Source organism: Gymnoscopelus braueri (assembly GCF_963280865.1).
Source record: "Gymnoscopelus braueri genome assembly, chromosome: 10".
Classification (NCBI taxonomy): domain Eukaryota; kingdom Metazoa; phylum Chordata; class Actinopteri; order Myctophiformes; family Myctophidae; genus Gymnoscopelus; species Gymnoscopelus braueri.
The window spans coordinates 28496222-28520301 of NC_137611.1; the positions used below are offsets into that span (position 1 = coordinate 28496222).

The window sequence follows — 24080 nt, forward strand, 5'->3', positions numbered from 1 at the left end:
GACTGGCCTTGCGCAGCCTAGAGCTGTGATCCCCGCCTCGAACCCAAAATTCTCCCACTGTCTCCAGTTCTGGTGACGCATCCTCCCTCTCACTCTGTCAGGATATCTGGACCAGAGGAGACAGGAAGAACAAAGGGCAAATTAGGACACAAGAAAGGCAAGACACATCCCAAAACACAGCTGTGGTTGTCACTGCTTAAGGAAGGAGGAGTTGGGCTGGTCGATGTGTCACGTTTCAGTTACATCACAGCTTGTTTACTTTGATGGGGTTATCGCCCAAGCGTACAGCATTCAACCTCAGACATGGAAATGATTCAGTAATGAAATGTGAATCTCTGACATCATTCAGTTACAAGCAGGCTGACACAACTTCTAACTTCAATGACGCACAATGAGACAGGTTGCCATGACAACACACAAGCACAATTACAACCTTCTGAGACAGGGACTTGAGACATACTCATTTAATCTCTGTCATGACATGCACAGTACCTAGCAGGCAGATGCTAAGCACATGTATTTCAAAGCTCAGCTCTGTTTTTTTGAGTAGCCAAATATTTTTTACCCCTTTCCCAGCCCAATTTAGTCATTATGCCAATGCATTCTTCCCTACACACTTGTCTGTTGTCACTACTTTTATGCCCTACTGGCTCACCTGCCAGTGAGGAGCCCCAAATGGGAGGACATAGCACGCTGACAGGTGCCGCACCCAGCCAGTAGGAATACATTCAGTGACAAATATCACCCTCCCCTGAACACGGGCCAATTGTGTTCGCACGGACACTCGACAAAGCCGGATGCACCGCAGTGGATTCCAACCATGTGGCGGGCAGGCACATTCTATTCTACACTATACACTGCATCACACTGGCATCTAGCAAGGGCAATCAGACAGGCTGGCAACACTCCGCCTCAGCCTCACACCGGGCGGTTGACCAGAGCCAGGGCAAAATGCCTGTTTCCTACCTGGTACAGGTTTTACAGTGCAGGGTGGGGGGAGAAGAGCTCAGGGTCCAGGAGGGAAGGGGGGGTTTGGGGTTAGCGATGCTGGGCATCTATACCTGCTGGGCTGAGAACCAGAGCCTGAAGGATGTCCGACAGGGAGATGATACCCTCGATATTGGAACGTTCATCTACTACCACCAACCTATGGACCTACAGACAGACACATTATGTTATTGAAGCCCCCCTCAATATTTTTAGCATTTTTCAGCTGTTGAATGTTCTCCAGTGTCCAACCTGCAGTGCTGTACATAGATTTCATAAGCACAATTTTTGACGAATAATTTCATTTTGTGGGTTAAGTTCACTGTATTTTGATAAAAGTGGTCAAATCTACAGTATGTTCTGGTACATCAAGGGTGGACAACCACCTCTTTTTGATCGACCTGGTGATCAGAATGGACCACTGAGGTGATCAATTCAGTTGATAAAGAAAAAAAAAAAAAAAAACATGCCATCTAACATTCTATAGTCACACTAAGACTTGGTGGTTTGGATGTGAAAACCAACTATCATAGTGGAGTGGTGCAACAACATTTTTAATGAATGACCCTATCACATAGCAATGTGGAGGGTAACTAACTTCCATTAGATTCATCTAATAGAAAATGTATTCTACATATTTTTTAGGGTTTCATTTCATACTGAAATCCAGTAATACCTGCACCCTAAAATTATGTATGATTTCAAACCACAGCCGTACATGGTTTGGTAAGGAAATTAGGGGTAAAATGAGAAATGTAATTGCTATAGGGGGCTTTCAGATAAAGGCTACTTTTGCTTGTTATGCATGTACACGTGCTCTCACTTCGGCTCTAACTATCCTGTCCACTATTGTCTCCAGTGTCTCCAGCTTATGGCACTTCATCACTCCCTCGAAGTACTGGCAGCGATGCTTCAGAGCCTGGGTGACGGTTATGTCCAGGTTGTTGTACGTCTTCTCGGCAGCCAGGTTCTACACACACACACACACACACACACACACACACACACACACACAGACACACTTTTAATGTTTAACTGCCATCAACTAAGCAAAAAACAAAACAAAAAAACAGCAGCTTTCAGTTTGAGCAGAACAGGAAATGTAGACTTACTATGACGTCAAATTTGGAGTAAATATCCACAACTTTGCCTGCAAGGAGAAATAGATTTGGGCACAGGAAAGTGTCAGGAGTGCATTCGTCCTTTGGCATATATATCATACATAGAGCTTCAACATGCAACAGTTCTTGTTTGTACCCGATTCATCAACCACAGGCAGAGCAGACACCCTCCTCTCCACAAAGATATTTAGGGCTTTGATGATGGGCGTGTCAGGGTGGATGAAAGCAATTTTGTTGTATGTACCGATCCCCAGTTCCCCAAGGGTTTGTTTCATGAAAGCTGGTTTGGGCATTTCACACACCTGGGAACATATGCAGAACAATTGGAAGGTAAACTGTCATTGCAGTTACTTGCCAACCCACAGAGATTCTCGGCATAGCTCCAATGAACACTAGGTGGCAGCAGATATGACATGAATGTGAGGCAAAAGCAGTATTCATTTTCATTCAATTTCAGGATAGACCATTAACCCTGTAGTTCCTATTTTGAAAAGTTTTCAGGAACGTTGTAAGATTAAAAAAACAGATTTTCTTTTATACATTTTTCAAAGATAATGAAAATAACAGATCTACAAGCTATTCGCAATTCGTCTTATGATAAAGTATATAGGGCTTAAGTGGTTAATCGTCTATCACAGTATTGAATAATATGTGGCTTGAACACTAATGAATCAATAACCCAGGGACTTACAAAGAGCTGCAGGAACTTGAGGATCCTCTTGTGTGTGAGAATATAAAGTGCGTTTCCTGTGACAGGGTCGATGACAGGCAGCCGGTGGATTTTGTTTTTGATGAGAGTGTATACCGCTTCAAAAAGACTACAAGAACAAAAACAGAGCCGTTAATGACCAAATACACACAGTCAGACAGACTGTCTGACTTTCAAAACAGAGAATTCATTAATTATCTATGACGATCAAACAATGTACCTTGCATCAGGTGATATGTTCACGAGAGGCTTAAATGTCGCTTGCAGGTAAACCTCTGTGGAGTATCAGAAGGGAGAGAATTGATTCTATGCTGTGTACATTGTATAAGAAATAGCATTGAAAACTGTCACAGAATGCGAAACAAACAGCAAAACAGGCAATACAGCACTATAAACAAGCTTCTAACCTCTCCATGTCTCAAGCTTATGTTCCTCTAACTCGTATATTTGCACCTGCGAACAAGAGATGGCAATCAGTTCAGAAAGCACACAGATCCTCGATAGGACAAGCAAATCTCATGCAAACATCAGCTCCTCTCAGGGAGACCTACCATTGGTGACTTGTAGTATCTGTGTAGTATGATGATGAAGTCTGTGATTGTCAGCATTCCTGAAATAGTTTGCACAGTCAACAAGCCTTGCAATACTCCACAAAAAAAAAAAATAATAATAATAAATATATATATATATATATATATATATATATATATATATATATATATATATATATATATATATATATATATATATATATATATATATATATATACATATACATATACATACACAGAATCACATGTACAAGTTAATACATGGCTAAAACATTCGTATTCTAAGTACCTCTGCACTTCACTTTGTACTTCAGTAGCTTTTGAGTTTGATTGTCTGTTTTGTATCAATAGTATAGTAGTACATCACCCTATAGCTGACTGAGCTTTCATTATTCAGCACAGGGCAGGCTGACTTGCATTAAATCTTGGCCAGAACACATCATGACTCAGCCAATCCAGTATGCATCAATATTATGGAAATTCTTTTACATTTTAAATGCCCAGACGCTACAGAATTCAAACCCGATTCTTGGGACCTCTTTTTTTGTCACCTCCTTTTTTTCCCCTCAACACTAGATCTCTTTGCCGAAATAAATAAATCTACAAGCCGAATCATAACGCGTTGTCAGCTTGTAGATCTGCTACTTCCACCAAATGATCCCCTAGCCTATTATGAAATTGTTTTGGTAGAGTCATAAATCATTTTGATTTTCTGTGAATAATATACCTTCTTCGGGTGTAGGTTACTGAATGCGAAATAGAATCTTAACCTTTCAATAGTTATTGCTGTGCCTAATGGTGCCTGAAAACACTAAATGACTTTTGCTCAAAACAACATTACATGCCACAGGCAAAAAACTACTATTGCAGGTTCAAAACACATTCAGGCCTGTTTCAGAGAAGCACATGGCAACTGATGCTTCCTTCTAATTTTCTACACAATAGTTATGATAATTCCTCGAGGCATTCATTAAGACATGCAGAGATTTAATAGGCATTTGTGACATTTTCCTTATCAGGTGTTTCTGCTTAATGGTTTTCAGGGCGCTTACCCACAAAGCTTTGTTTCTCTGTATCCCATAGTGGAGCTGCACGCACACCGTTGGCAACCAAGGCAAAGAATGCTTTCTTAACCTATCAATGACATTGACAAGAACAATGGCTAAAGAGCTTAAATGGAAACATTTGTAATAAGATTTAGTCGTTTCTTCAAGAACCCCCCCCCCCTTCTTATTGGCATGTATAGTGTAAAATTGTTTGATTAATGCAAAATTTTAATTCCTCATGGAATTGTTTTGGGCTTAGCATTTCCCTTTCATTAAGATAAGGCTGGATGTAGTGAGTTCAGTGGTTGAACTTCTACACATCAAAGAGCTTAAACAAGCCCAAGATTACTGTTTAACAGCCCTATGCCAATTTCACAACCATCTTAAGACAAAATTCTTCCTGGCCATTGTAGCCCAATGCTACAGAATTCCTGTGGAACATTAACTTCACTTTATGGCACAGTGGGGAAACTTAAGTATCACATGGATGTTTTCCATTTTACTGCAGACAAAACATTTATTTGCATTATCACACAGGAATACTGAAACTGGCCACTATGCATAATGTTGTGTCTACGCTCACTTGTTCACAAAGGTGTGCTCATCAGTGTGTGTGTGTGTGTGTGTGTGTGTGTGTGTGTGTGTGTGTGTGTGTGTGTGTGTGTGTGTCTCTGTGTCATCAGATACACAGTGAGAGTACAGCTGCATGGAAGGGATCAGCACTTACTTGCAGTGCAGTGTCAAACACAACCAGCTTTGAGCTAGTGGGGACAATGTCATAGCACTTGTGCGACTTCATAAAGCGCATGTAAATATCACTCTCTGGTTCAGCAGCTGCAAGGAACAGCAGGAGAGAGAAAAACACATTTAGAAGAAGAGGGAGAGATCTGACAGCTCCTGTGATGCTGGATCCCCAGCTCTTCTACCAGAGTCTACATAACCATTACTGACTTGGACCACTCAGGGCCACTTAAAGAGTAAATGGCTGCTCCATCTGAAAGACTAAGCTCTGGAAACAACCATAAAGCACCAGCAATGAAGGCATGTAGAAAACACAACAGACAGAATATGATCTGGACAACAATGTAGGGTTGTAAACTTGAATTCAAAGAGTAGATGCCAACAAAGTTATACATAAGAAACATAGAAATGCTGCACTGTAATAATGCATAGGTGCATATAGGCATATACCAGCATTTAAGTTTAATTATAGGACCTCAATGGAAAGAAGTCCCCTGGACTTTTTTGTGTTATCCTTTTAGACAATGTGTTTGACTGTACTCTGCTGTTTGCATTTCTGTCTAATCAAATATTCAATCAATCAATCAAGTTGGTCCGAAATAGCCTACTCGTATGAGCAAACTATTTTAAATGTTTTTTAAGCATTCATCGCCTGTTGGAATGCTGCAGGAAGTGTGACTTTCACTGCATTGCATTGCATTACATCTGTCGTGGTTCATGACAAGAAACGTGTAACATTAGCTTGTAAAACGTCGCTCACAATAGATACATTTAAGAGATCAATACTGACTGCTATGATGTTAATGAACCGATGAAGTCACTATACCCTGTAGAGGGAATCCCTCAATTTGTGACATAATGGATGAATCCTCTGATCTCACTGGATAGGATTCTGCAGACGTGAGCTGCATACGGTGCTTAATAAATGGCTCTTTAAAAACAGGTCTGATGTTTAACACAAACCCCATCGAAAGGTAGCTATTTGTTTCAGCTATTCTGAATCTCTGTTGTCATACTTCGCTTATCCAGGGAATCCCGGAAATTATAAACTAGTGAAAGGACATTTTAGTTTAAAACATAGAAAATTGGCTAGATTATTGTAAACATGCACTTACCATCATCGTCTAATTCAAGTTTCTCCAGCATGCCTTCGAATAGACCGTAGACCTGCAGTAGGAAGCAGAAGTTAGTCAGTCAGGAGGACCGTAGCATAAAGAGCTCACGACACACAAAAAGACGCGCACGCTTTGAACGCGCGACAAAGTTTGCTGTAGATTGTAAGCAGCTAGGGTGCAGCGACTAGTGTTGCCATGTCGGCTTATTATAAGCGACTTTGGGCTTCTTTTTCTGTAAAGTTGCTTGTAAAAATTGGTTCGCAAAATATTTTCATGAAAATGTTGTGCCAGCGAGTAATTGTGTATGTAGAATGTTTCAAAAATAGTTTTTTTGAAAATAGCAGATCTACAAGTTCATGTGAGCTTGTAGATTTTCAAATAGCCGAAGCCGATGCGTATAGGCTTAAAGTGCCTCATGTGGCCTTGTTGCTGCTTTTGGGCTTGTTTTCCTAGACCTGGTTGCTTATTTCTCTCACAGAATATGGCAACACTAGCAGCGACTTTCCTCAATGTCCCGATAACCTACTACCGTCACGTCCCACAACAGCCTGTCTATAGTGTCTTCACTCAATGCGACCCACTTCACACTGGAAGCGTTAGAAATTGATTGTCTAAAAACCCTTGCCGCTGTGTGTCGATGGAACTTTATTGCTAAATTATTACTAGACGATGCACACCCCCTACAACACCGAATGGAACGGTCCTAATCCATTTGCTGCAGTATGGGGCAACCAATGCCTACACACTGGTCATACTAACCACTACTACAGGAGGTGTGTCAGTGTTGCCATGTCCGCTTATTATAAGCGACTTTGGGCTTGTTTTTCTGTAAAGTTGCTTGTACATATACATATTGGTGGTTGCGGGTTGCGGTTTTTTTTTTGGCTCGTTTCTAAAGTGCAGTTGCTTATTTGGGCTCGTTTCCTAATGTTGTTTATAAACCAGTGATTCTCAAATATTTTCATGGCAAGGACCCCCAATATTCAAAAATTACCTTTATTCCTCCCCAAGATTATTCCCCAAATATGTTTTGGAAAATAGCAGATCTTCAAGCTCTTCGAGCTTGTAGATCAGCTATTTTCAAATAGCCACAGCCATAGTCGCTTGAGTCGCTTCTGTTGGGCTTGTTTTCATAGACCTGGTTGCTTATTCCTCTCGCAGACTCTGGCAACACTGGTGTGGGTGCGTATGTCAGTTCATACACAACTTATGGGGCAGTTTTCTGCATCTCCCGGCGTATTTGGCTGTAATAATAAGCAGAGGGAGAAATCCCTGTTTGTCCCGACAGAGAAAGTGTCTGTGTCTCACTAAAACCGAGGAGAACGCAACGCAGCCACCATCATGCTCTGAGGACACACCCCTCCTCCATGCAGAGCCAGGTCGCTTCACCATATTAGGACATTCCTTGTTACCTAGTAGCAACAAGCTACACACACACATCCGCCTGTCCATCCACACTTTCATGCTTTTTCTAACAGGAGGAAAACGATTAATATGCAGTATATTTAAATGGGATAACGTGACGGACTGTCCAGCTTAAATAACAAACATCCATCTCATTTGCCTATAGTAGTTTATGCAATAGCAAAGTTGCCAACAAGACAAAAACAAAAAAAAGCAACAACAAAAAAACATGCAGAGTGATCTTGAGTTTAAACAAGCATTTATGTTGAAACCTTTTTTGTGTGCCTGGCCTATTTCACTACCCACTGCGGCTGGTAAATTATATACAGTATGCGGCAATATATACAGTATTATACACACACACACAGTATATACATACAGTATATAAAGCCTTATAAGTCTCCTCTGGGATTCCCCATTGTTGCCATGAGTCACCCAACAATGGTGACACAGAGCTTCTCCAGCCAAAACTACTGCACCTTCATAAATCTTCCTTTGCTGCATCACAGTGGGGATACATCCTGCTCTGCTGCCACAGGGAAAACTAACATGCACGCATAGCTTTAAGTGAAGGCAATTTATTTAATTAATCCACTTTAAGACTGGAATTAAAATTATAGCTGATTATCGAGTGAGCCCTGTATTTATGGGGGGACAGGGAGGGTGTGAGAGAACATCCTTCTATGAAGAGGGAAAAATGACAGACAGAGAGAGATTCATGACGCATGAGTCCCATACCCAGCCTTGGGTGTAAGTATCAACAAAAAGACGAGGTTGGTGATGAAATATTGATTTGCCCTTTCAGGGTACTATACTCAAAGCGAGCAGTCTGACAGTTGACGCAATCATTCTTCATGAGACCACAGCACATCGCACAGCAATTCCTCGCTCCCCCTAGGACACATCAGTATCACACAGCTTCCCAGCTGTTATTGCACAGAGATGAATTCTAAACAAAATCATTGCTGATGAAGAAGCTCAAAGCTAAATAAAATGCAACCTAGATCTGGGCGGATTTAGCAAGACCACTAATTTGTAACCACTAATTCTATTGGGGGCAATGCAGAAACAATATTTACACACTGTTCAGAGAGTCAGGACAGATGTAAATACTGCCTTGTTGACACACACAATTGGAAAAGCATCGGAGCTCAAATCAAATAAATTTTTGTGAGTAATTTCCATGTAAAAAACCTTTAGGACTCAGAGGAAAGAAGCACATGACATCTTGGATGACGCCATGAGAGGCCACCATTGACCAGCCACAAATCACAAAATTGTTATTAATAATAGCCATTTCAACAGTTGCACTGCCAGTGTTATTGGAGAAACTAGTAAAGAAAACAGAAGGATGAGAGTACAGCATATGACTCACTTGTTGTGAGGTAGTGTTGGCTGGAACTGGGCTGGAGTAAGGAATAGGGGGTTTGGCAGAGGGGAGGCTGAGTTGCTGTCCTGTGTCAGGGGGAGACGAGAGTGAACGAGAACGGGAGCGAGAATCCAGGCGTTCGAGGGCAGGCGCACTCTGCTGGGCCCCCTCCAGGGAGAACAAAGGGGTGCTGGGGGCCTGGGTGGGTGTGGTGGGAGTAGAGGTGAGTCCAGAGGCTGTGGAGAGATGAAGATCAAGAATGAGTTGCGAAAGTTAGCACTCTTCTCTTCTAAATGCAACATCATCAGATGGTCAACTTGCAGCTTTTGACTTCTGCATTAGCCTTCAAACTGGTGCCACTCATAATTATGTTCAACTGAACTAAACCAGTGTACTGAAAGGTAACCAAAAGTGGCTCGTTGGAAACAAAAAACAAAATGTGGTATTTTTACACTCTCAGAGTTAAATTAAGCTCGAGGACTTTTACTGTGTATTGTGTACAACCATATTTTTTCTCTCTTGCGCATGATCTGCATCTATGCCCCTCAAGTCCACGAACAACGGGCAATAATACATTGGTGTATTAAAATCAACCAGCTCCGGTCTAGTGGACAGCTGTCTATGAAACAGGACCTCGTGCAGGCTCTGGCAGTGTCAGGTTGTGGGGGCGCCAGACACATGACAGCCCTCACATGCCCCTAACGTCATGACGTTACGCAGGGTGACATGAGACACTCACGCCCCCCATCAGTCTGTGAGAGGGTTGTCTGATGTACAGATCACAATCCTGATCTGTATGTTTCAAACAAACACTACTGTTTGTACTGTTGTGAGTGCAGTGTGTCTACGGGAACACTGTAGTAGTGGTTCTCAACATGTGGTCTGGGGACCGTCAGGGCAGGGTTCCAGGGGGTTCCCCAGCTAAATGATTGATAGTTATGTACCAAATGGATCTATATTGGTCTGTAACTCCAAAAGTGTATAAATGGAACCACATGGACCATTATGGGTCAATTTGGTTCCATTTGTACACTCCCAGGGTTAAATAATACTTTTATGTATTTTTATAGGATTTTATAGTGCGGAGATAAACATGCTATCAAATAGGGGTCCGTGGCCTAATGCATATCAAACTGAGGGTCCTTGAAATTAAAAGGGTTGAGAATCACTTGTTTAAGGAAAGCAAATTCATGCATGTATGGCAGAAAAGAATAAACAACAAACATCAGTAAATGTTACATTTGGTTGGTTTGGTCACATGAATATGGTCATAAAATTGAAAGTGAATTCTTAATGGTATAAGTAACTACTTCTTAACTCTAACAACTCTGTGAGTCTGCAGGTTCCAGACCATGATATTTACAAAATTCTCCATTGGGGCAAACACACTTGGTGCTTCCTAATAGCAGGCTAGACAGTTCACTGGCTGTGCCCAAAGTGGGCCTCACTTGATCCTTGTGTGCAGTGGACCTTGACTTATTAGGCCCAACTTGATCCTAAAAATGTGCAGTAGCAGTTAGCATAATTTGTCCCCAATCTGCTGTTGTGTCAGAAGCCATGGAAAACACCATATTCACAATGATCCTTTCTCACTCTAAATTCTATTGTTCCTTTTTGAAATGTCAGTTACGGTGGAGTCTGGAGTTTCAGCTACAAACAGCATTTTCATAAAGGAGGACTTAAAGTGAACAGTGATTTGTTTCACATTGTGGAAGCTTGTTCGTCGCTCTCCACTATCTCTTGACATTTAGCTGGCTCATACCAACCCTCTTTGGCCTGCTTTGCTTCTGCTGTGTTGACTTCTTATTTTAGCCACGCTGTTGTGGCACATTCCACAGTAGGAGATAACCTCCACCCCCCCCCCACCCCTCAGCTTGGATAAAAGGGGCAAATGGGGCAGGCTAGAAATTGCAGGGTAACAGGAAATGGATGCATCTTCAATATACCAAATCTGCTTCATGAGTGGTAATCAGATATCTAGTGCATACTGTATTAGAGAAATGCAACACTCTATCTGTATGGCAGTACTATGGCAGAGCATTGAGAGCCTGTCCAACAACATACGAATGTACGTAGGTTGCATTGAATATCTGTGCAAGGCAAGTATAAAGGGCATCCCTGAATAATGATTAGTGTCTCTCCTGTTATCGTATTAGAGTGTAACGCTGGCATATGTAGTTCAAACTCGCACAAGCAGAGCTAGTCTAGAGCAGGGGTTCCCAAATGCCAATCCATGCTAAGGACCCGGCCCATCTATTGTGAAATAGGCAGAAAAAAGAAAAGAAAAAAAATCTCATCTACAAGCTCATAACGCGTTGCATCGTGAGGAATTTTGAGCCTGTAGATCTGCTATTTTTGAGAATCTTGGAAAACGTTTTGACAATAATGACATGCCCAAAATAGGGATGCCAGGTTGAAACCGGTTACTGGCGCAATAATCTTGATGAATTGTAATTGAAATTAAATGTTTTATGAATTGTATTTTGACGACATTTTTTTTATTTCAATTTCAATTTTCAATTGACCCCCCTGGCGCACCCTGGTGGCCCCCACTTTGAAAACCTGTGATCTAGATTCTAGAGCAATAGGGTGTGTGTGACGATTGTGATGGTACGGTACTCCCCTGAGGAGTATCAGGGCTGAGGGTGTTGTCAGCCACGTGGGGGGGCGTTAATGACTCCAAGAGCAACGTGATCCTTGCTGGTTGACGTCAGAGCAATAGCAAGGCCACCACAGAGCCCCCCGGGGGACACTCTGGAACAGACATAGCTGGCCGGCGCTGAGTGTTTATAGGTGTTGTTTGTGGCTTTGCTGCAATGAGCAACACGACATGCCATGACCCCAATTAGTAACAAGAATATCAAAGCCATTTCCTACATAGTATCCAATGTTGACTTCCTGTGAAGAGAAAGCGTCTTCCTAGAAACTAGGTATCATTTCAGCCATCATACAGAAATGGACAGGACTTAAATGTATTTGGAATATACATATTTCAATTACTTTTGAGTATTTATCATTTCTACTACTTTTCTACTACAATAAAATGAAAATGTAGTTTTAAATTAATCTATACCACTAGTTCTCAGTGTGGGGTCAGGGGACCCTCGGGGGTCCTTGAAGGGTTGCCAGGGTATGGGAACTGCAACGGCCTCAAACGGAAAGCCCTACAGAGAGCGGGGCAGATGGCCCAGTGCATCGTGGGAGATGAGCTTCCCTCCCTCCAGTAATGATATGAGAAGCGGTTTGTAATCAAGGCTCAGTGAATCGTTAAGGACACTGACCACCCCAGCCGCAATCTATTCTACCGTTGTATCAGGAGCTGTACCACCAGAACCGCTTCCTCCTGGCTAGCAACAGAATGTTGTGCCGCCTGTTGCCAGGCGGTCGTGGCAACATAGGCCACCACCCACTCTGTATGTATAGACTGTAGAGGTGCTCTGCTGCCACTGTATTCAAACCGCCATCTATGTTTACAATGACATGCCTGATATACGCTGCTAAATGATGCCTCACCTGCACATACCCTTCAACTTCTTTACACTCCAAATGATTGGATATACAGGTTTTGTAGCAATTGTACAAATATTGGACCTTAATTGACAAATGTTCAATCCTGTTCTAATCATGTATACGTCACATTACTTAAATACATATATATATAATATATATTTGAACATTTTTGACCAAATAGACAATTTTACATCGAGGTGCCCACTCTTCCCGTTACCGTCCCTTGTTGTGAGCTTGGTATTTTTGTACAAAAATGTTGTATGACAAAGTATTAAATAGGGCTTAAGTGGTTAATCTAATGTAATCAATTTAGTCGATTATCAAAGAAGTCTATTAGACATTCTTTTCACCTAAGTTTATTGATATATAAAATATAAAATAAATATATAAAAAAGAACACAGCTCGGGATAATTCAATTAATCGCAAAAGTAATAAATAGAATAATCCCAAAGAAAATAATCAATAGTTGCAGACAGTCCTAATACAGTATACGTCTTCCTAGATGGACAGTGTTCTCCTTGGCCTGTACTGTAATATAAGACCATGTATGTTCTTGATATGTATCACGGAGGCCCTATAACACCACGCCTGGAACTGTCATGGAGTAATCTTGGCGATTAGGGTTCAAGGACTGGTGGGGCGAGCTGAAGGTGTCATCACATACACTATGCCTACGTCTTTATGATGAACACCACATACCACATGGCCGTACATCACTATGACAGCTCTCTGGCCCCTCATCCGCTCACTGGAAGTCAGCCAAGGTCTGAATCAGGAACAGTGAAGTTCAAGGTTCATGCTTTCAGTTGAGTAGTTGATTGGTGTCACATTAATGGTGTTACCTTTAACTCTGAATTTGATTGATTTTTCTGTGAAAGGTTATGGGGTAGAGCAGTGGTTCTCAACCAGTGGTCCGGGGACCACCAGTGGCCCTTGAGGGGGTTAAAGGTGGTCCCCAGCTAAATGATGGAGTTGGTAACCAAATGGACCCTTATAGATCTTTAACTCTTGAGAGTGTAAAATGAAACCAAATGGACCTGTAAGAGTCCATTTGGTTTCATTTTACCCTTTTTTTGTGTGTAAAATGAAACCAAATGGAGTTAAATTATTGTAAAACATCTGCATTACTTAATTAAAGAATTGTTATTTTTTATCAACATTAGCCTGTTGTCTCTCCTATAGTATCAACATCAATACAGCATGGACTTGTGGACAAAATCTTATCCAATGATGACAGAATAGTCTTGGGTCTGAATCTCATCAAACGTCCGTGCCTCAAATGCTGAATAAATAATGGACCTTGATATTAAAAGGGTTGAAAATCACTGGTGTAGAGGGTGGGAGAAAGGAGTGGGTTGGATGGTGGGGATTTGGGATGTCACTGTATAGGCAAGTATGCATATAGCCTTGCTAATTCACATCAGGGGGATTTTGTTTTAATGGATTTCTACATTTATGTTGACATTTTTTGCTTTTTAATATTGTGGACACCACCAGGAAGAGTAGCTGTTGCCGTGTGTGGCAGCTAATGGGGATCTAAATAAACGGCAATGGTAAAATAGCATGATTAACCACTTAAGCCCTATCTATATACGTCATCATCCGATGAATAGTGGAAATAACAAAACAACAAAAAAAGGTAAATGGTGCATTTATATACAGTAGCATCTTTACCAAAAGTGCATTACATTCACCCATTCACACACACATACTGTATGAAAAAGTTTGAGGACCACTGCTACAGAGTTATGCGTTATGTCGGAATTGCCCTGGCGAGGCTCAGATGTCTGCTGTCTATTTTAATGAAGTTTGACGTTTTCAAAATAGAGCAGCTATTCCAAAGGGACTGAGTGATGTGGGCCAGAAATAATGACAATGGATTAACACTTTATCCCGTGCAGAGTGGCTATACATTACTAGGTTTACACCTAGTAATGCATTACTAGAAGAACACCTATAGATATATACAGTATATATCTTTTGCTGATATATTCCATTCTAAATCTACAGTATTAATTAAATAGAATGCATGTAGCACTGTGCTGTCCTGTATGAGTCATATAGATATGATTAATTTTGAAAATCTACTACCTCTGGCCAGTGGCCACAGCTAAGCCTCTCAGCTCTTCCAATTTGGCTTGTGTCCTTTAAATGTACCGTGAATGCATTGCATGCATTTCGTGAAACAAGAGACAGTTCAACCAAGTGCCCAGTACCTGAACTATGAGAACCTCAGGCCACTGGTAAAGCCCGATTTATATTTGGTTAGCCGATCTACAAGCTCACAAAGCGCCGTGCTGCGACACGCTGTGATATTGTAGATCGGCTATTTTCGGTGGAAGACACTGGCACGCAACCAAGTATAAATCAGGCGTCACATTCCAGCACCCACAAATACTGTATACTCTGCTTTTAGTTTTAGCTGCTTCCTTTCTTCACCAGCTTAACAGGGAAGAGTGTGGTCTGTAGGTGATAAATCTGCACTTTCTACAAGGTCCCACCGCGAGGCTCAATTTTAAAATTTGTGTCTTGCACTAATGACTGCTACATTAAATCAATCTGTGCCCATTATCTCAATATGCCCAGACCATTCACTAACAGAGGGTGTCCTCAGAAAGCCTCGCTGCAGGTAACAGATATAATATTATGGGAGTTTTATGGTCGTGTACTCTAGAGATCTGAATTATGTGAAAATAGGTCACTGAATGTAGTCACATGGACCTTGTGCAGTAGTCAGAGGACCGTTTATACTGTAGATAATAAGCAACACAGTAAAATCCAGGATGTTAATATAACTAACTTAAGAGTCTCAGAATTTAATGTACACTCTAGATTTTGCTGTGCACACAGGGATCATGTGATCAAGAGCGCAGGACATTACCCGACAGACAAGATGTTTCAGACTGACGTCTCCCTCCAAGCCCATCTTGCTCCTTGCGCTTCTTGCTCCTCCTCAGGCTGCCAAACCTCTTCATGGAAAGTAGCGGCTTGCAGATTCAAAACTAAATTTGACCATGACCACCCGGGTCACAAAAGGGGCTCAAAGTGATGGCCCAAAACAGAGAGTCAAACAAGAGTCATTCCATCTGTTCCAAGTTTAAACAACAAGGCGAGTCAGGGAAACTTAGTGGACAGCTGTATCCTAACCAAGGTGAGCACACAGATTTCAATTGTTTAATATTGTTTTTGGCTGGTCTCTGGTTTGGGTTTTGTGGAGAGAGCTGGTCCTGTCGGGCGTCTGTCCTCTTCAGTCAACGGACAGAGAAGACGGTGTGAAGTTTTCTCCTGGCTTCATATACCGTAGGTCTTTAGCAGCTAAAACAATCTGAACAATCTTCCACGAAGAGGCACATTGATTCAGATAACGTCTTTCTTCAAGCCGGTAATCCTAGTTTGGAACAGACAATGATAAATGACAGTACGTCACAAAATGCAAGCCAAGTTTACTTATCCTAAAGTCCTACAGAGCCAAGGAGGACCATGCAGTGTGCGATGTCTGTAGCAGCTCATACGCAGCTCGATTGAGAAGGCTACGGGGAAGCTGGAAATTCTACACGTCCTCTGTGAAAGGTCCCTCTCTCCAGTGATGCAAATAACACCATGGATCAGGGAACCTCCCACCCACTGCCTGGTTGCCCCCCCCGAGAGCGTTGCTCACGCAGCAGTGGCGTCAGTGCTGTAAATTGTCAGGTGCAGCTGTGGGTGGCGTCTCTTTAATATAGCACGCGTGTCAGCAGCCTGTAAAAGGAGGCCAGCCTGTGACAGATGCCCAACGATTGGCTCTGCCGCTGCCATGTCCCAGCCCCCATACTGCCCTCCCTTCCTCTGACGGAGCAAAATCAGCACAGGGCACATCTGTCTCATTTTGTCTTCACAAAAGAGTAACACAGCAAGTGACACACACACTCGGGATCATAAATCCTAAATGTCTCTTGAGATCCAAATCTCCTAAAAGCTCGAACGACTCTTAAGTGCTGGCAGAAGAGTCGTGAACATTATGGCGTTGCCACGTTTATGTTCGCCAGTTTTAAGAGTCGACTATCTCCATGTAACTTTGAGAGCCTGACCTTTAATATTGCTGAGAGCAGGCCAGTTTGGCTGGCAGCAGGGGGGCATCCCAGATCCTGTCAGCTGATCCGAAGGCTTCCATTATTCAATACCACTACCCCTTCTCAACAGATTACCCACTTAGAGTTTGCAGTATCGACTGCACGTCCAGTGCTGGTCTCACCTGACATGTTATGCAACTACTGTACTCAGCCTAAGCAGCACAGGATGTCAGTCACCACCAGTGAGATGTCCAACACCCCGTCCAAATGTTTTCCCTCTCATCCTAGTAAAACACATTTGCATAATTCTGTAGCGCCGAAGGTGCAAATTCTGAGGACAGCTAAGCTGCGGGGTATTCAGACATTACAAAGCTAGTGTTTTTAGGTTGGAATAAAACATACTTGAACATTTATGATGTACATAAAAGCAAATTCTCAATCCGCATGTCTACGCTGCACATGACTCTGCCCTTTTAAGGATTGTTTTCTTTGAGCTGGGGAAATCAAAGCTGCCCAGTTCTTTTATTTACTGACAACATGCAGTGGCAACAGAGAAACACGGAAAAATAGAGCGAGAGAGAGAGAGAGGATAAGAAAGGAGCGAGTGAGCCTGCATGACTGTGTGAAGAGCTTGTGTGTCTGGTCACTTCCAGATAAGGCCATGAAAGAGCTACAGAGGTCTACAGCAGTGAGAGACTGACAATATCCAGACAATGTGGTAAATGCATATTTAGCATAGCTGTAAGCAGGACAGTCTGATCATATTTGCAAATACAGATAACAGTATGTGTACATTTTGCCCTGATGCCGTTATAAGTTAATGTAGCATTATAATATAAATATATCCCTAAAATAATGATTTAGAGGTACTTTTGATCAACAGCGATGTCAGTTATTATTTTTCTTATTTTTGGGGGGTTTGAACTGCAAGTGCTTTGAGACAGAGAGCATGGTAATTAGCACACCCTGGTGGTGAAAGCGGGAGGCCTACAAAAACAGTTGAATTGAAGCTTATTCAAAGATCTGATACAAAAACCACAGAAAGGTCTGTATCCTTAACCATAACATTGTTTTGTTGCATTACTTAAAACTCTATCTGCCATTCCCTCTGATCCTAAAATCAGCCTATATTTCAGTGGAATCCTGGGTAACTGGGTGAATGTAGATTGGTGCATTTTAGCATGGTTACCATCAATAACCATTCTGCTGCCAAACTGACCCTCTGCGAGGAAGCAAAGAAGTGTGTGTGTGTGTGTGTGTGTGTGTGTGTGTGTGTGTGTGTGTGTGTGTGTGTGTGTGTGTGTGTGTGTGTGTGTGTGTGTGTGTGTGTGTGCTAAGGAATATGACTCACCTTTTTGGTGTCTCAATCTGCTTCCTACAGTAGTGTTTCCATGCAGTGTATAAGGCCCATTATATAAGAGCTATTATAGACATTAGTTTGTTCTTTGCCATTACACAGAACATTATTCTTGCTAAATACCTTTTCATTAGGAGGGCTTACTTTCTCTCCCATTTTCTGCGCAGTTGTGCTCAGTGGTATTCTCATTATGATATCTCTGGGTCATAATTATAAGCTGTTATGAAAAGCTGTTATAGCAGGATCAGTGCTTCTGGGAGGGCAGGGCAAGTAACTTTGCAGTGCCCGACCCAAAGCCACAAATCAAGAACTAAACAAACTCTTCTTTGTTAAGTCAATGACACCTTTTTTCCCCTTCCTACAGGAAGTTGTTGACACAAAGAAGTGAGTGAGTGATTTCAGCCTATTAACAACACACCCTGCTAATAAATCCCATGTATAATGGCAGTAAGATGTCACAAGATAAAAACTGGCTTGTATTTCCCCTGCAAATAATACCATGAGCCATTGAGGGTATGCTGCATGACAAATTTTAAGACAATCCTGCAATAATGTAGTATCTGGTCATGACTACACAGATTGAATATCGTTTCCTGTGTGATACTCGGTGGTAACAGCTTTGTCGTCTGTGTCTGACTTCCTCAATATTGTGCTTTGTTTTAGTTTTGCTGAAGGTGCAACATTATAAAAATAAATGAATAAATAAATAAATAAATATGAGAGAGAGAGAGAGAGAGACAGAGACAGAGACAGAGACAGAGACAGAGACAGAGAGAGAGACAGAGAGAAAGCTAGAGAGACACACAGAGACAGAGATTTATCAATGGTGCCATGCCACTCTAACCTGCGAAAACACATCCAAGAACATGTCAAGTCACATTGTTAGGAAAAGGTTTCTCGTTGCTTTGGTTACCACATAAAATAGTTTGTAGCCTGACTTAAGTCCTAAAAAGGGGTTTTGTTCTACCATCAAACAATGACTAGCTCATAGGAAATGTACACAGTGCTAATGAGAATGGCTGCTGACTGACTTTTCTATTTTGTGCATTGAGCACTTGCTTAGTGCTGTCTTCCTTATTTTTGTTGACATTTTTAAAATGCAATTGTGATCTGTCACACCTGAAAATGTTCATCAATGTCAACATTTTCAGAGTGCAAGACATTATCAACAGTGTGTGTAATAGGGGCTTACCTTTCCGGGCTCTAGAAAAGAGCTTGATGCTAGCCGGCGCTGAGCTCGATGAATTGCGGAAGATACCACTGAAACTTAAGCGGCGGGGGGACTTGGGTGGGGAGTTCTGGTGGGAGGGATATGGGAAGATGGTTTTGGCTGAGCCTGGACTGGTCTTGGACTGCACTGGGGCAGACATGGGACAAGATGGCAGGCTTGTGCTGGCAGGACTCCTCGTGAAAACTGCTTTGGTAGGGCTGCTGGAACGGACACAGGGCTCTCCCTGACAGAGAAGAAAGAGGCAGTTTCATTTCATTGCAATCCTGTAAATGATTTCAATCTAAAGCCTAAGTGTTCCTATAGTGTTGTACTATGAGACAGAGAGGCTGAATACACAAGCTGGGAAATATAGGGAATATTCAAGCATAAAACCGACACTGACTTATCAAACACTGAGAGGTTTATCTTTAAATGACAGCATGTTCTCTGCAATTTTGGTCACTTCTCCTTTAATGAGATATGAAACCATGTTTAGAAAGCCTCATCGCATTCGTTCATGAGACCTCATGCAAACAACAACAGCACTACGAAATGAGTATCACATGCACAGCTGCCTGCTACAGGGCAAACTGATGATGTTTAGAATCTTGTGGTTGCCGTTAAACAGAAGACACAAACCTGCATCATTTCAGCTGTATCTCCATGTGTCTACAGCACAGAGTGAGTGTAGCATGTATAATAATGAATGCCTTTTGATTCAAGGGCATGCAGACTGGTCTCATCTCAGATAGAGGTTAATAACCACAGCACAGGACTCCCTTATCATATGAATGATAAATAGAAGAGAGGGTAGACCATCTACTCTGACAATGAATCAGCACTTCTCCAATTAAATGATACTAGCAAAATATACAACATAGTGACGCAGATCATGTTTACGATCTTGACCTTCCTCAGTATCATATCAAAATACTCAGAACCTCCCACTCTTTCCATGTACAGCAACCAAAACAAAACATGAGCAAGGACAGCCAATCTCGCTAGAGACAACATGAGCTTCCTCCAACTAGTGACTAATACTTACAGCGCCAACATTTTAACTGTGTGCGTGAAGGTAATGTGAGAGTGAAGGAACACAGCATACAGTGATCCACCGTATACAGAAAAAGCATTTACAGAAAACACAGTCAAATGTAGTTGGAGTGTTTTGATAACAGAATATGTGGATAAGAGCCTGTATAATCAGCAATATGTACAAAACAGGAGATAAAGCTACATGCTGACATGGGAGGCAAAGACAACCATTACTGCTCTCGAAGAAAACAAAACGAAAAACAAACAACAAGTAGCCTACGCTACATCTCTAAGCTTCACTGTAGTCCTCAAGCCAAAATGAGATACAGACAGTAAATGTTTTCATCTAGACTCCTCTGCAAACGGCTCAGGGCAGTATTTTCTTAAGGCTGGCACAACGCCATGCAGACATTTCTTTTGAGCCAATCCAATGGCAAAACTGTGGGAGTGAGAGCACACGCCCATCTCCTCTATTTGCCAACAACACACTCGTCCTTCCCTCTCCCTCCTATTGTGCAAGAGCGTGTCAAGGCAAGTGAGCCACATGACAATGCATGGCACTCTTTCTATGTGCCATCAACCTTGAAATACTGTAAATATTTCTATTGTAGACAAAACTCTCTCTTCATTTATGGCATTTGCAACCAAGTCAAATTAGATTAGAGGCAATAGTAGAAGGAGGATGCTGTTTTCGCTGTCTTTGCATGGATCAATTTCCTGTACATGATCCGACCAAGTGCCGGACAAACAGAGGCAGAACACTGCTGTCTGCTCTTCAGGGTTGGTCGTGAAGACAAAACAGACATGTCTGATATTTCACTTACTGAACACCATATATGAACCAGTAAAAAAAAATCAAATCAGAGACACTAGACTAGTGTATGTGTATTATGTAATGAAAGAAGTATAACTCCCCCAAATAAAACAAGTATTTGGAAAATGTTATATATGAAAAATACAAATATATTACTTGACCTAAAACATATTTACCTTCCGAGTGCCATCTTTGGTTGAACCACTGGTCTGAGTGTCCACTTGTGGGGACGTAAATGCACTGAAGTCCTGAACATAGAAGAGGATCAGGATTAGTTTAAAAATATGTTTATTTGAGCAAGCTGACATACAAACATATTCATGAGCATAATATACGTACATCTATACACACACATGTATACATGCAGGGGCTTAAATCTCAAGAAACACTGCAGAAAATAACAAAGAGGCATGTAATGACAGGATGAATGCCCAACTGGATCCCAGATTCCCAGCAGAAAAGCGTGTTTGAGTCAAATAAATCTAAAGGGAAAAGTGTGCTGCCAGCGTGCCTGGCAGCCCCACCATTTTGCTGATTTGGGTGAAAAGCCACACAGCCTGCTCAAGGTTTCCAGTGTTTGAAAGAAGAGAAACATGTTGAACCACATCTGAAGCATGTCCAAAGAAGATGCAGCTCATGACCTTGCTTTACCTTCCTCATACCAAACAGGTTATTAATTCCACCTACAGAGACAGTAATTACATAACAGTAACAGAAACACAGTGAGGCTGTTGTGTACCATTTTTTTAATATGGTTGTGCAGATGTTTTTTTTGTATCTCTTGGATGCAATCCAAAACAATATGCCCATGAGCTAAAGCTACATGAATGTAATATGTGCAGTGGAGACTGAACAAAATGCATTGTCAGTTAAGTAGGCACTCTTGTAGCTCAAGGGATGCTTTTGAACTATACAAGCTTCAATGCAGCATGAGGGCACATTAATATTTAGTTCAGCAAGTACACAGCCTCTTTGACTTTAAAAAGAAGCAAATACATGATGTCTGCATATGTTACAAATGATGATTTGTGCACGGACAAGGGCAAGGTTATTGTAAGAGAAGCCAGACTAATGAAATTTGCAGTTTCCCCCCACAACCAGAACCACTACACATAATGAATCATGACTCATTGGTTTGGAGCCCTGTACGGTTCCTCCCAAATGTTTTTCTGACTATTATGCCTCTCCAGTTTTCCACCGACATTTTATAAACAATGTTACATTTCTTCACAACCTCCCTTTAAAAAAAATGTTAAGCTTTATATGGTTCAAGTTTTCCACGTCTTGCGATGAAGAACGGGAAAGTGTAGTGGAAAAAAAGTAGTGTTAAGTGTAAATAAGCTGTAGTAGCCTAGCCATGGTGATCAGCCAGATGATGCCTTATATAAAGTTCCATGCACATCAATGTTAGAGGGCATCATCATGGACACTGGCTGCACAGGGCCATATTAAAGCACCAATGCAATGCAAATAATAATAATAATAATAATAATAGGCTAATAATAATAATGACAATAAGAAAATGAATGTATAACGGGCATAATCTGCACTGCAAATTGTGCCTTGTACGTTCATTTTCTTATTATTATCATTGGACTACAAGTATTATTATGTCTTTGGCACAATGTCAATCAATGCAAACGACATGACCTGAAAGACACGGGGCTGCCTGTCACTCACGCACGCTCGCGTTTAGTCGCGCGTGCGTGTGACAGAACATGATGTGGAGGAATAAATAATAATAAGCCTGAAAGTTGCAACAAGCCCTCCTGCAACCTACTTAACGCACATATTATCATTATTATTCTGTACATACAGCATGTACTCAAACCATAGGCGTTGTTATACAGCGATTTATGACAATCGTGTCAAACACTTCACCAGCAACTCACGGGCATGTTTATCCGCAGACTTCTCTTTTTCTTCGGTGTTTTCTTCGCGCCGTCCTTCTTGCTGGACTCCATCACCGTGCTTCCCATTGTATTCCTGGATGGTCCAGTTTGCTGCAAAAAAAAAGAGCGACAAAAACGCGCTTTGCGAAGTAATGCTGAGCTTTATAAATGAACCCAGATCCCGTTCAGCAGCAGCTCCTCTGTTTCAGCTTCAATCTGACACTGATCTGATCCACCAGGAAGTATAGAGGCTTGGCCACGGTGAGAGCACACACCCCATCAAACATCACAACACGCGCGCACGCGCACATTCACGAGCACGCATACAAACACGCACGCACACGCGCACACACTTACACGCACATCTACACGCGCGCACGCACTCACTCACTCGCACGCGCACGCGCACGCACACGCACGCACGCGCACACACGCACGCACACACAAAAAGTACTACATTGTTTTACTTGAGTAAAAGTATCAATACTGCAATGTTGAAATACTCTGTTTCAAGTAAAAGTCCGTTATTCAAAATGTACTTGAGTACAATTACAACAGTTATTGGTATCAAAATGTACTTAAAGGGATACTTCACTCTCGGGCCGGGGACACATTTAAAAAAAATATTAAAAATAAATGAAAAAAGTTATGGAAAATTCATGGCCCCCTCACGCATTAGAGTGTCCTACTAATGCGTGAGGGGGCCATGAATTTTCCATAACTTTTTTCATTTATTTTTAATAATTTTTTTAAATGTGTCCCCGTCGGGAGAGTGAAGTATCCCTTTAAAGTACCAAAATTAGAAAGTATTCATTATGCAGAATGTCCCCATTTCACAAGTTCAAAATGTATACAAATCTTTTGAAAATGGCAAATCTACAAGCTTGTGAGCTTGTAGATCTGCTATTTTCAAATGGCCGAAATGTACCGGTATACAAGGCTGTAGTGGTGGGTAGCCTAATGTATGTTTTGTAATATATATATATATTTAAAGTACTAATATCTAACGTTTTCAAATAATTGTAGTGGAGTAAAAGTACAATATTTGCCTCTGAGATGTAGAAGTAATTGGAAAAACTCAAGTAAGTAAAAACAATACCTTAACATTATACTTAAGTACAGTACTTGAGTAAATGCACTTAGTTACTTTACACCACTGAGACACACAC

At 41.6% G+C, this 24080-nt stretch overlaps 1 protein-coding gene across 2 annotated transcripts; it reads right to left on the bottom strand.

Moving 5' to 3' along the window:
- Positions 1-112: 112 nt before the first annotated feature.
- LOC308094226 (5'-AMP-activated protein kinase subunit gamma-1-like) lies at positions 113-23132 on the bottom strand. Of its 2 annotated transcripts, XM_080440746.1 has the most exons (15): positions 22912-23132; positions 21196-21267; positions 19153-19414; positions 9050-9279; positions 6271-6322; positions 5142-5248; positions 4421-4502; positions 3369-3427; positions 3225-3270; positions 3038-3092; positions 2800-2926; positions 2245-2410; positions 2100-2137; positions 1811-1957; positions 113-1155 (listed from the first exon to the last, which is right to left on the bottom strand). In XM_080440746.1, exons 1-15 carry the CDS (start codon positions 22996-22998, stop codon positions 1039-1041), a joined length of 1647 nt encoding a protein of 548 aa, XP_080296872.1. In that variant the 5' UTR covers positions 22999-23132; the 3' UTR covers positions 113-1038. The 2 variants fall into 2 exon arrangements, with proteins under 2 accessions (XP_080296872.1, XP_080296873.1); XM_080440747.1 differs by lacking the exons at positions 19153-19414; positions 21196-21267; positions 22912-23132 and adding an exon at positions 15436-16125.
- Between the last annotated feature and the right edge of the window lie 948 nt (positions 23133-24080).

Excerpts from the sequence above, each read along its gene's own strand:
- LOC308094226 (XM_080440746.1), bottom strand. The coding sequence starts at position 22,998 with ATGGGAAGCACGGTGATGGAGTCCAGCAAGAAGGACGGCGCGAAGAAA. Across the intron at positions 4,503-5,141 it reads TGTTTGACACTGCACTGCAA|GTTAAGAAAGCATTCTTTGC; the intron begins GTAAGTGCTGAT and ends TGTCATTGATAG. Across the intron at positions 3,271-3,368 it reads GATACTACAAGTCACCAATG|GTGCAAATATACGAGTTAGA; the intron begins GTAGGTCTCCCT and ends TCTTGTTCGCAG.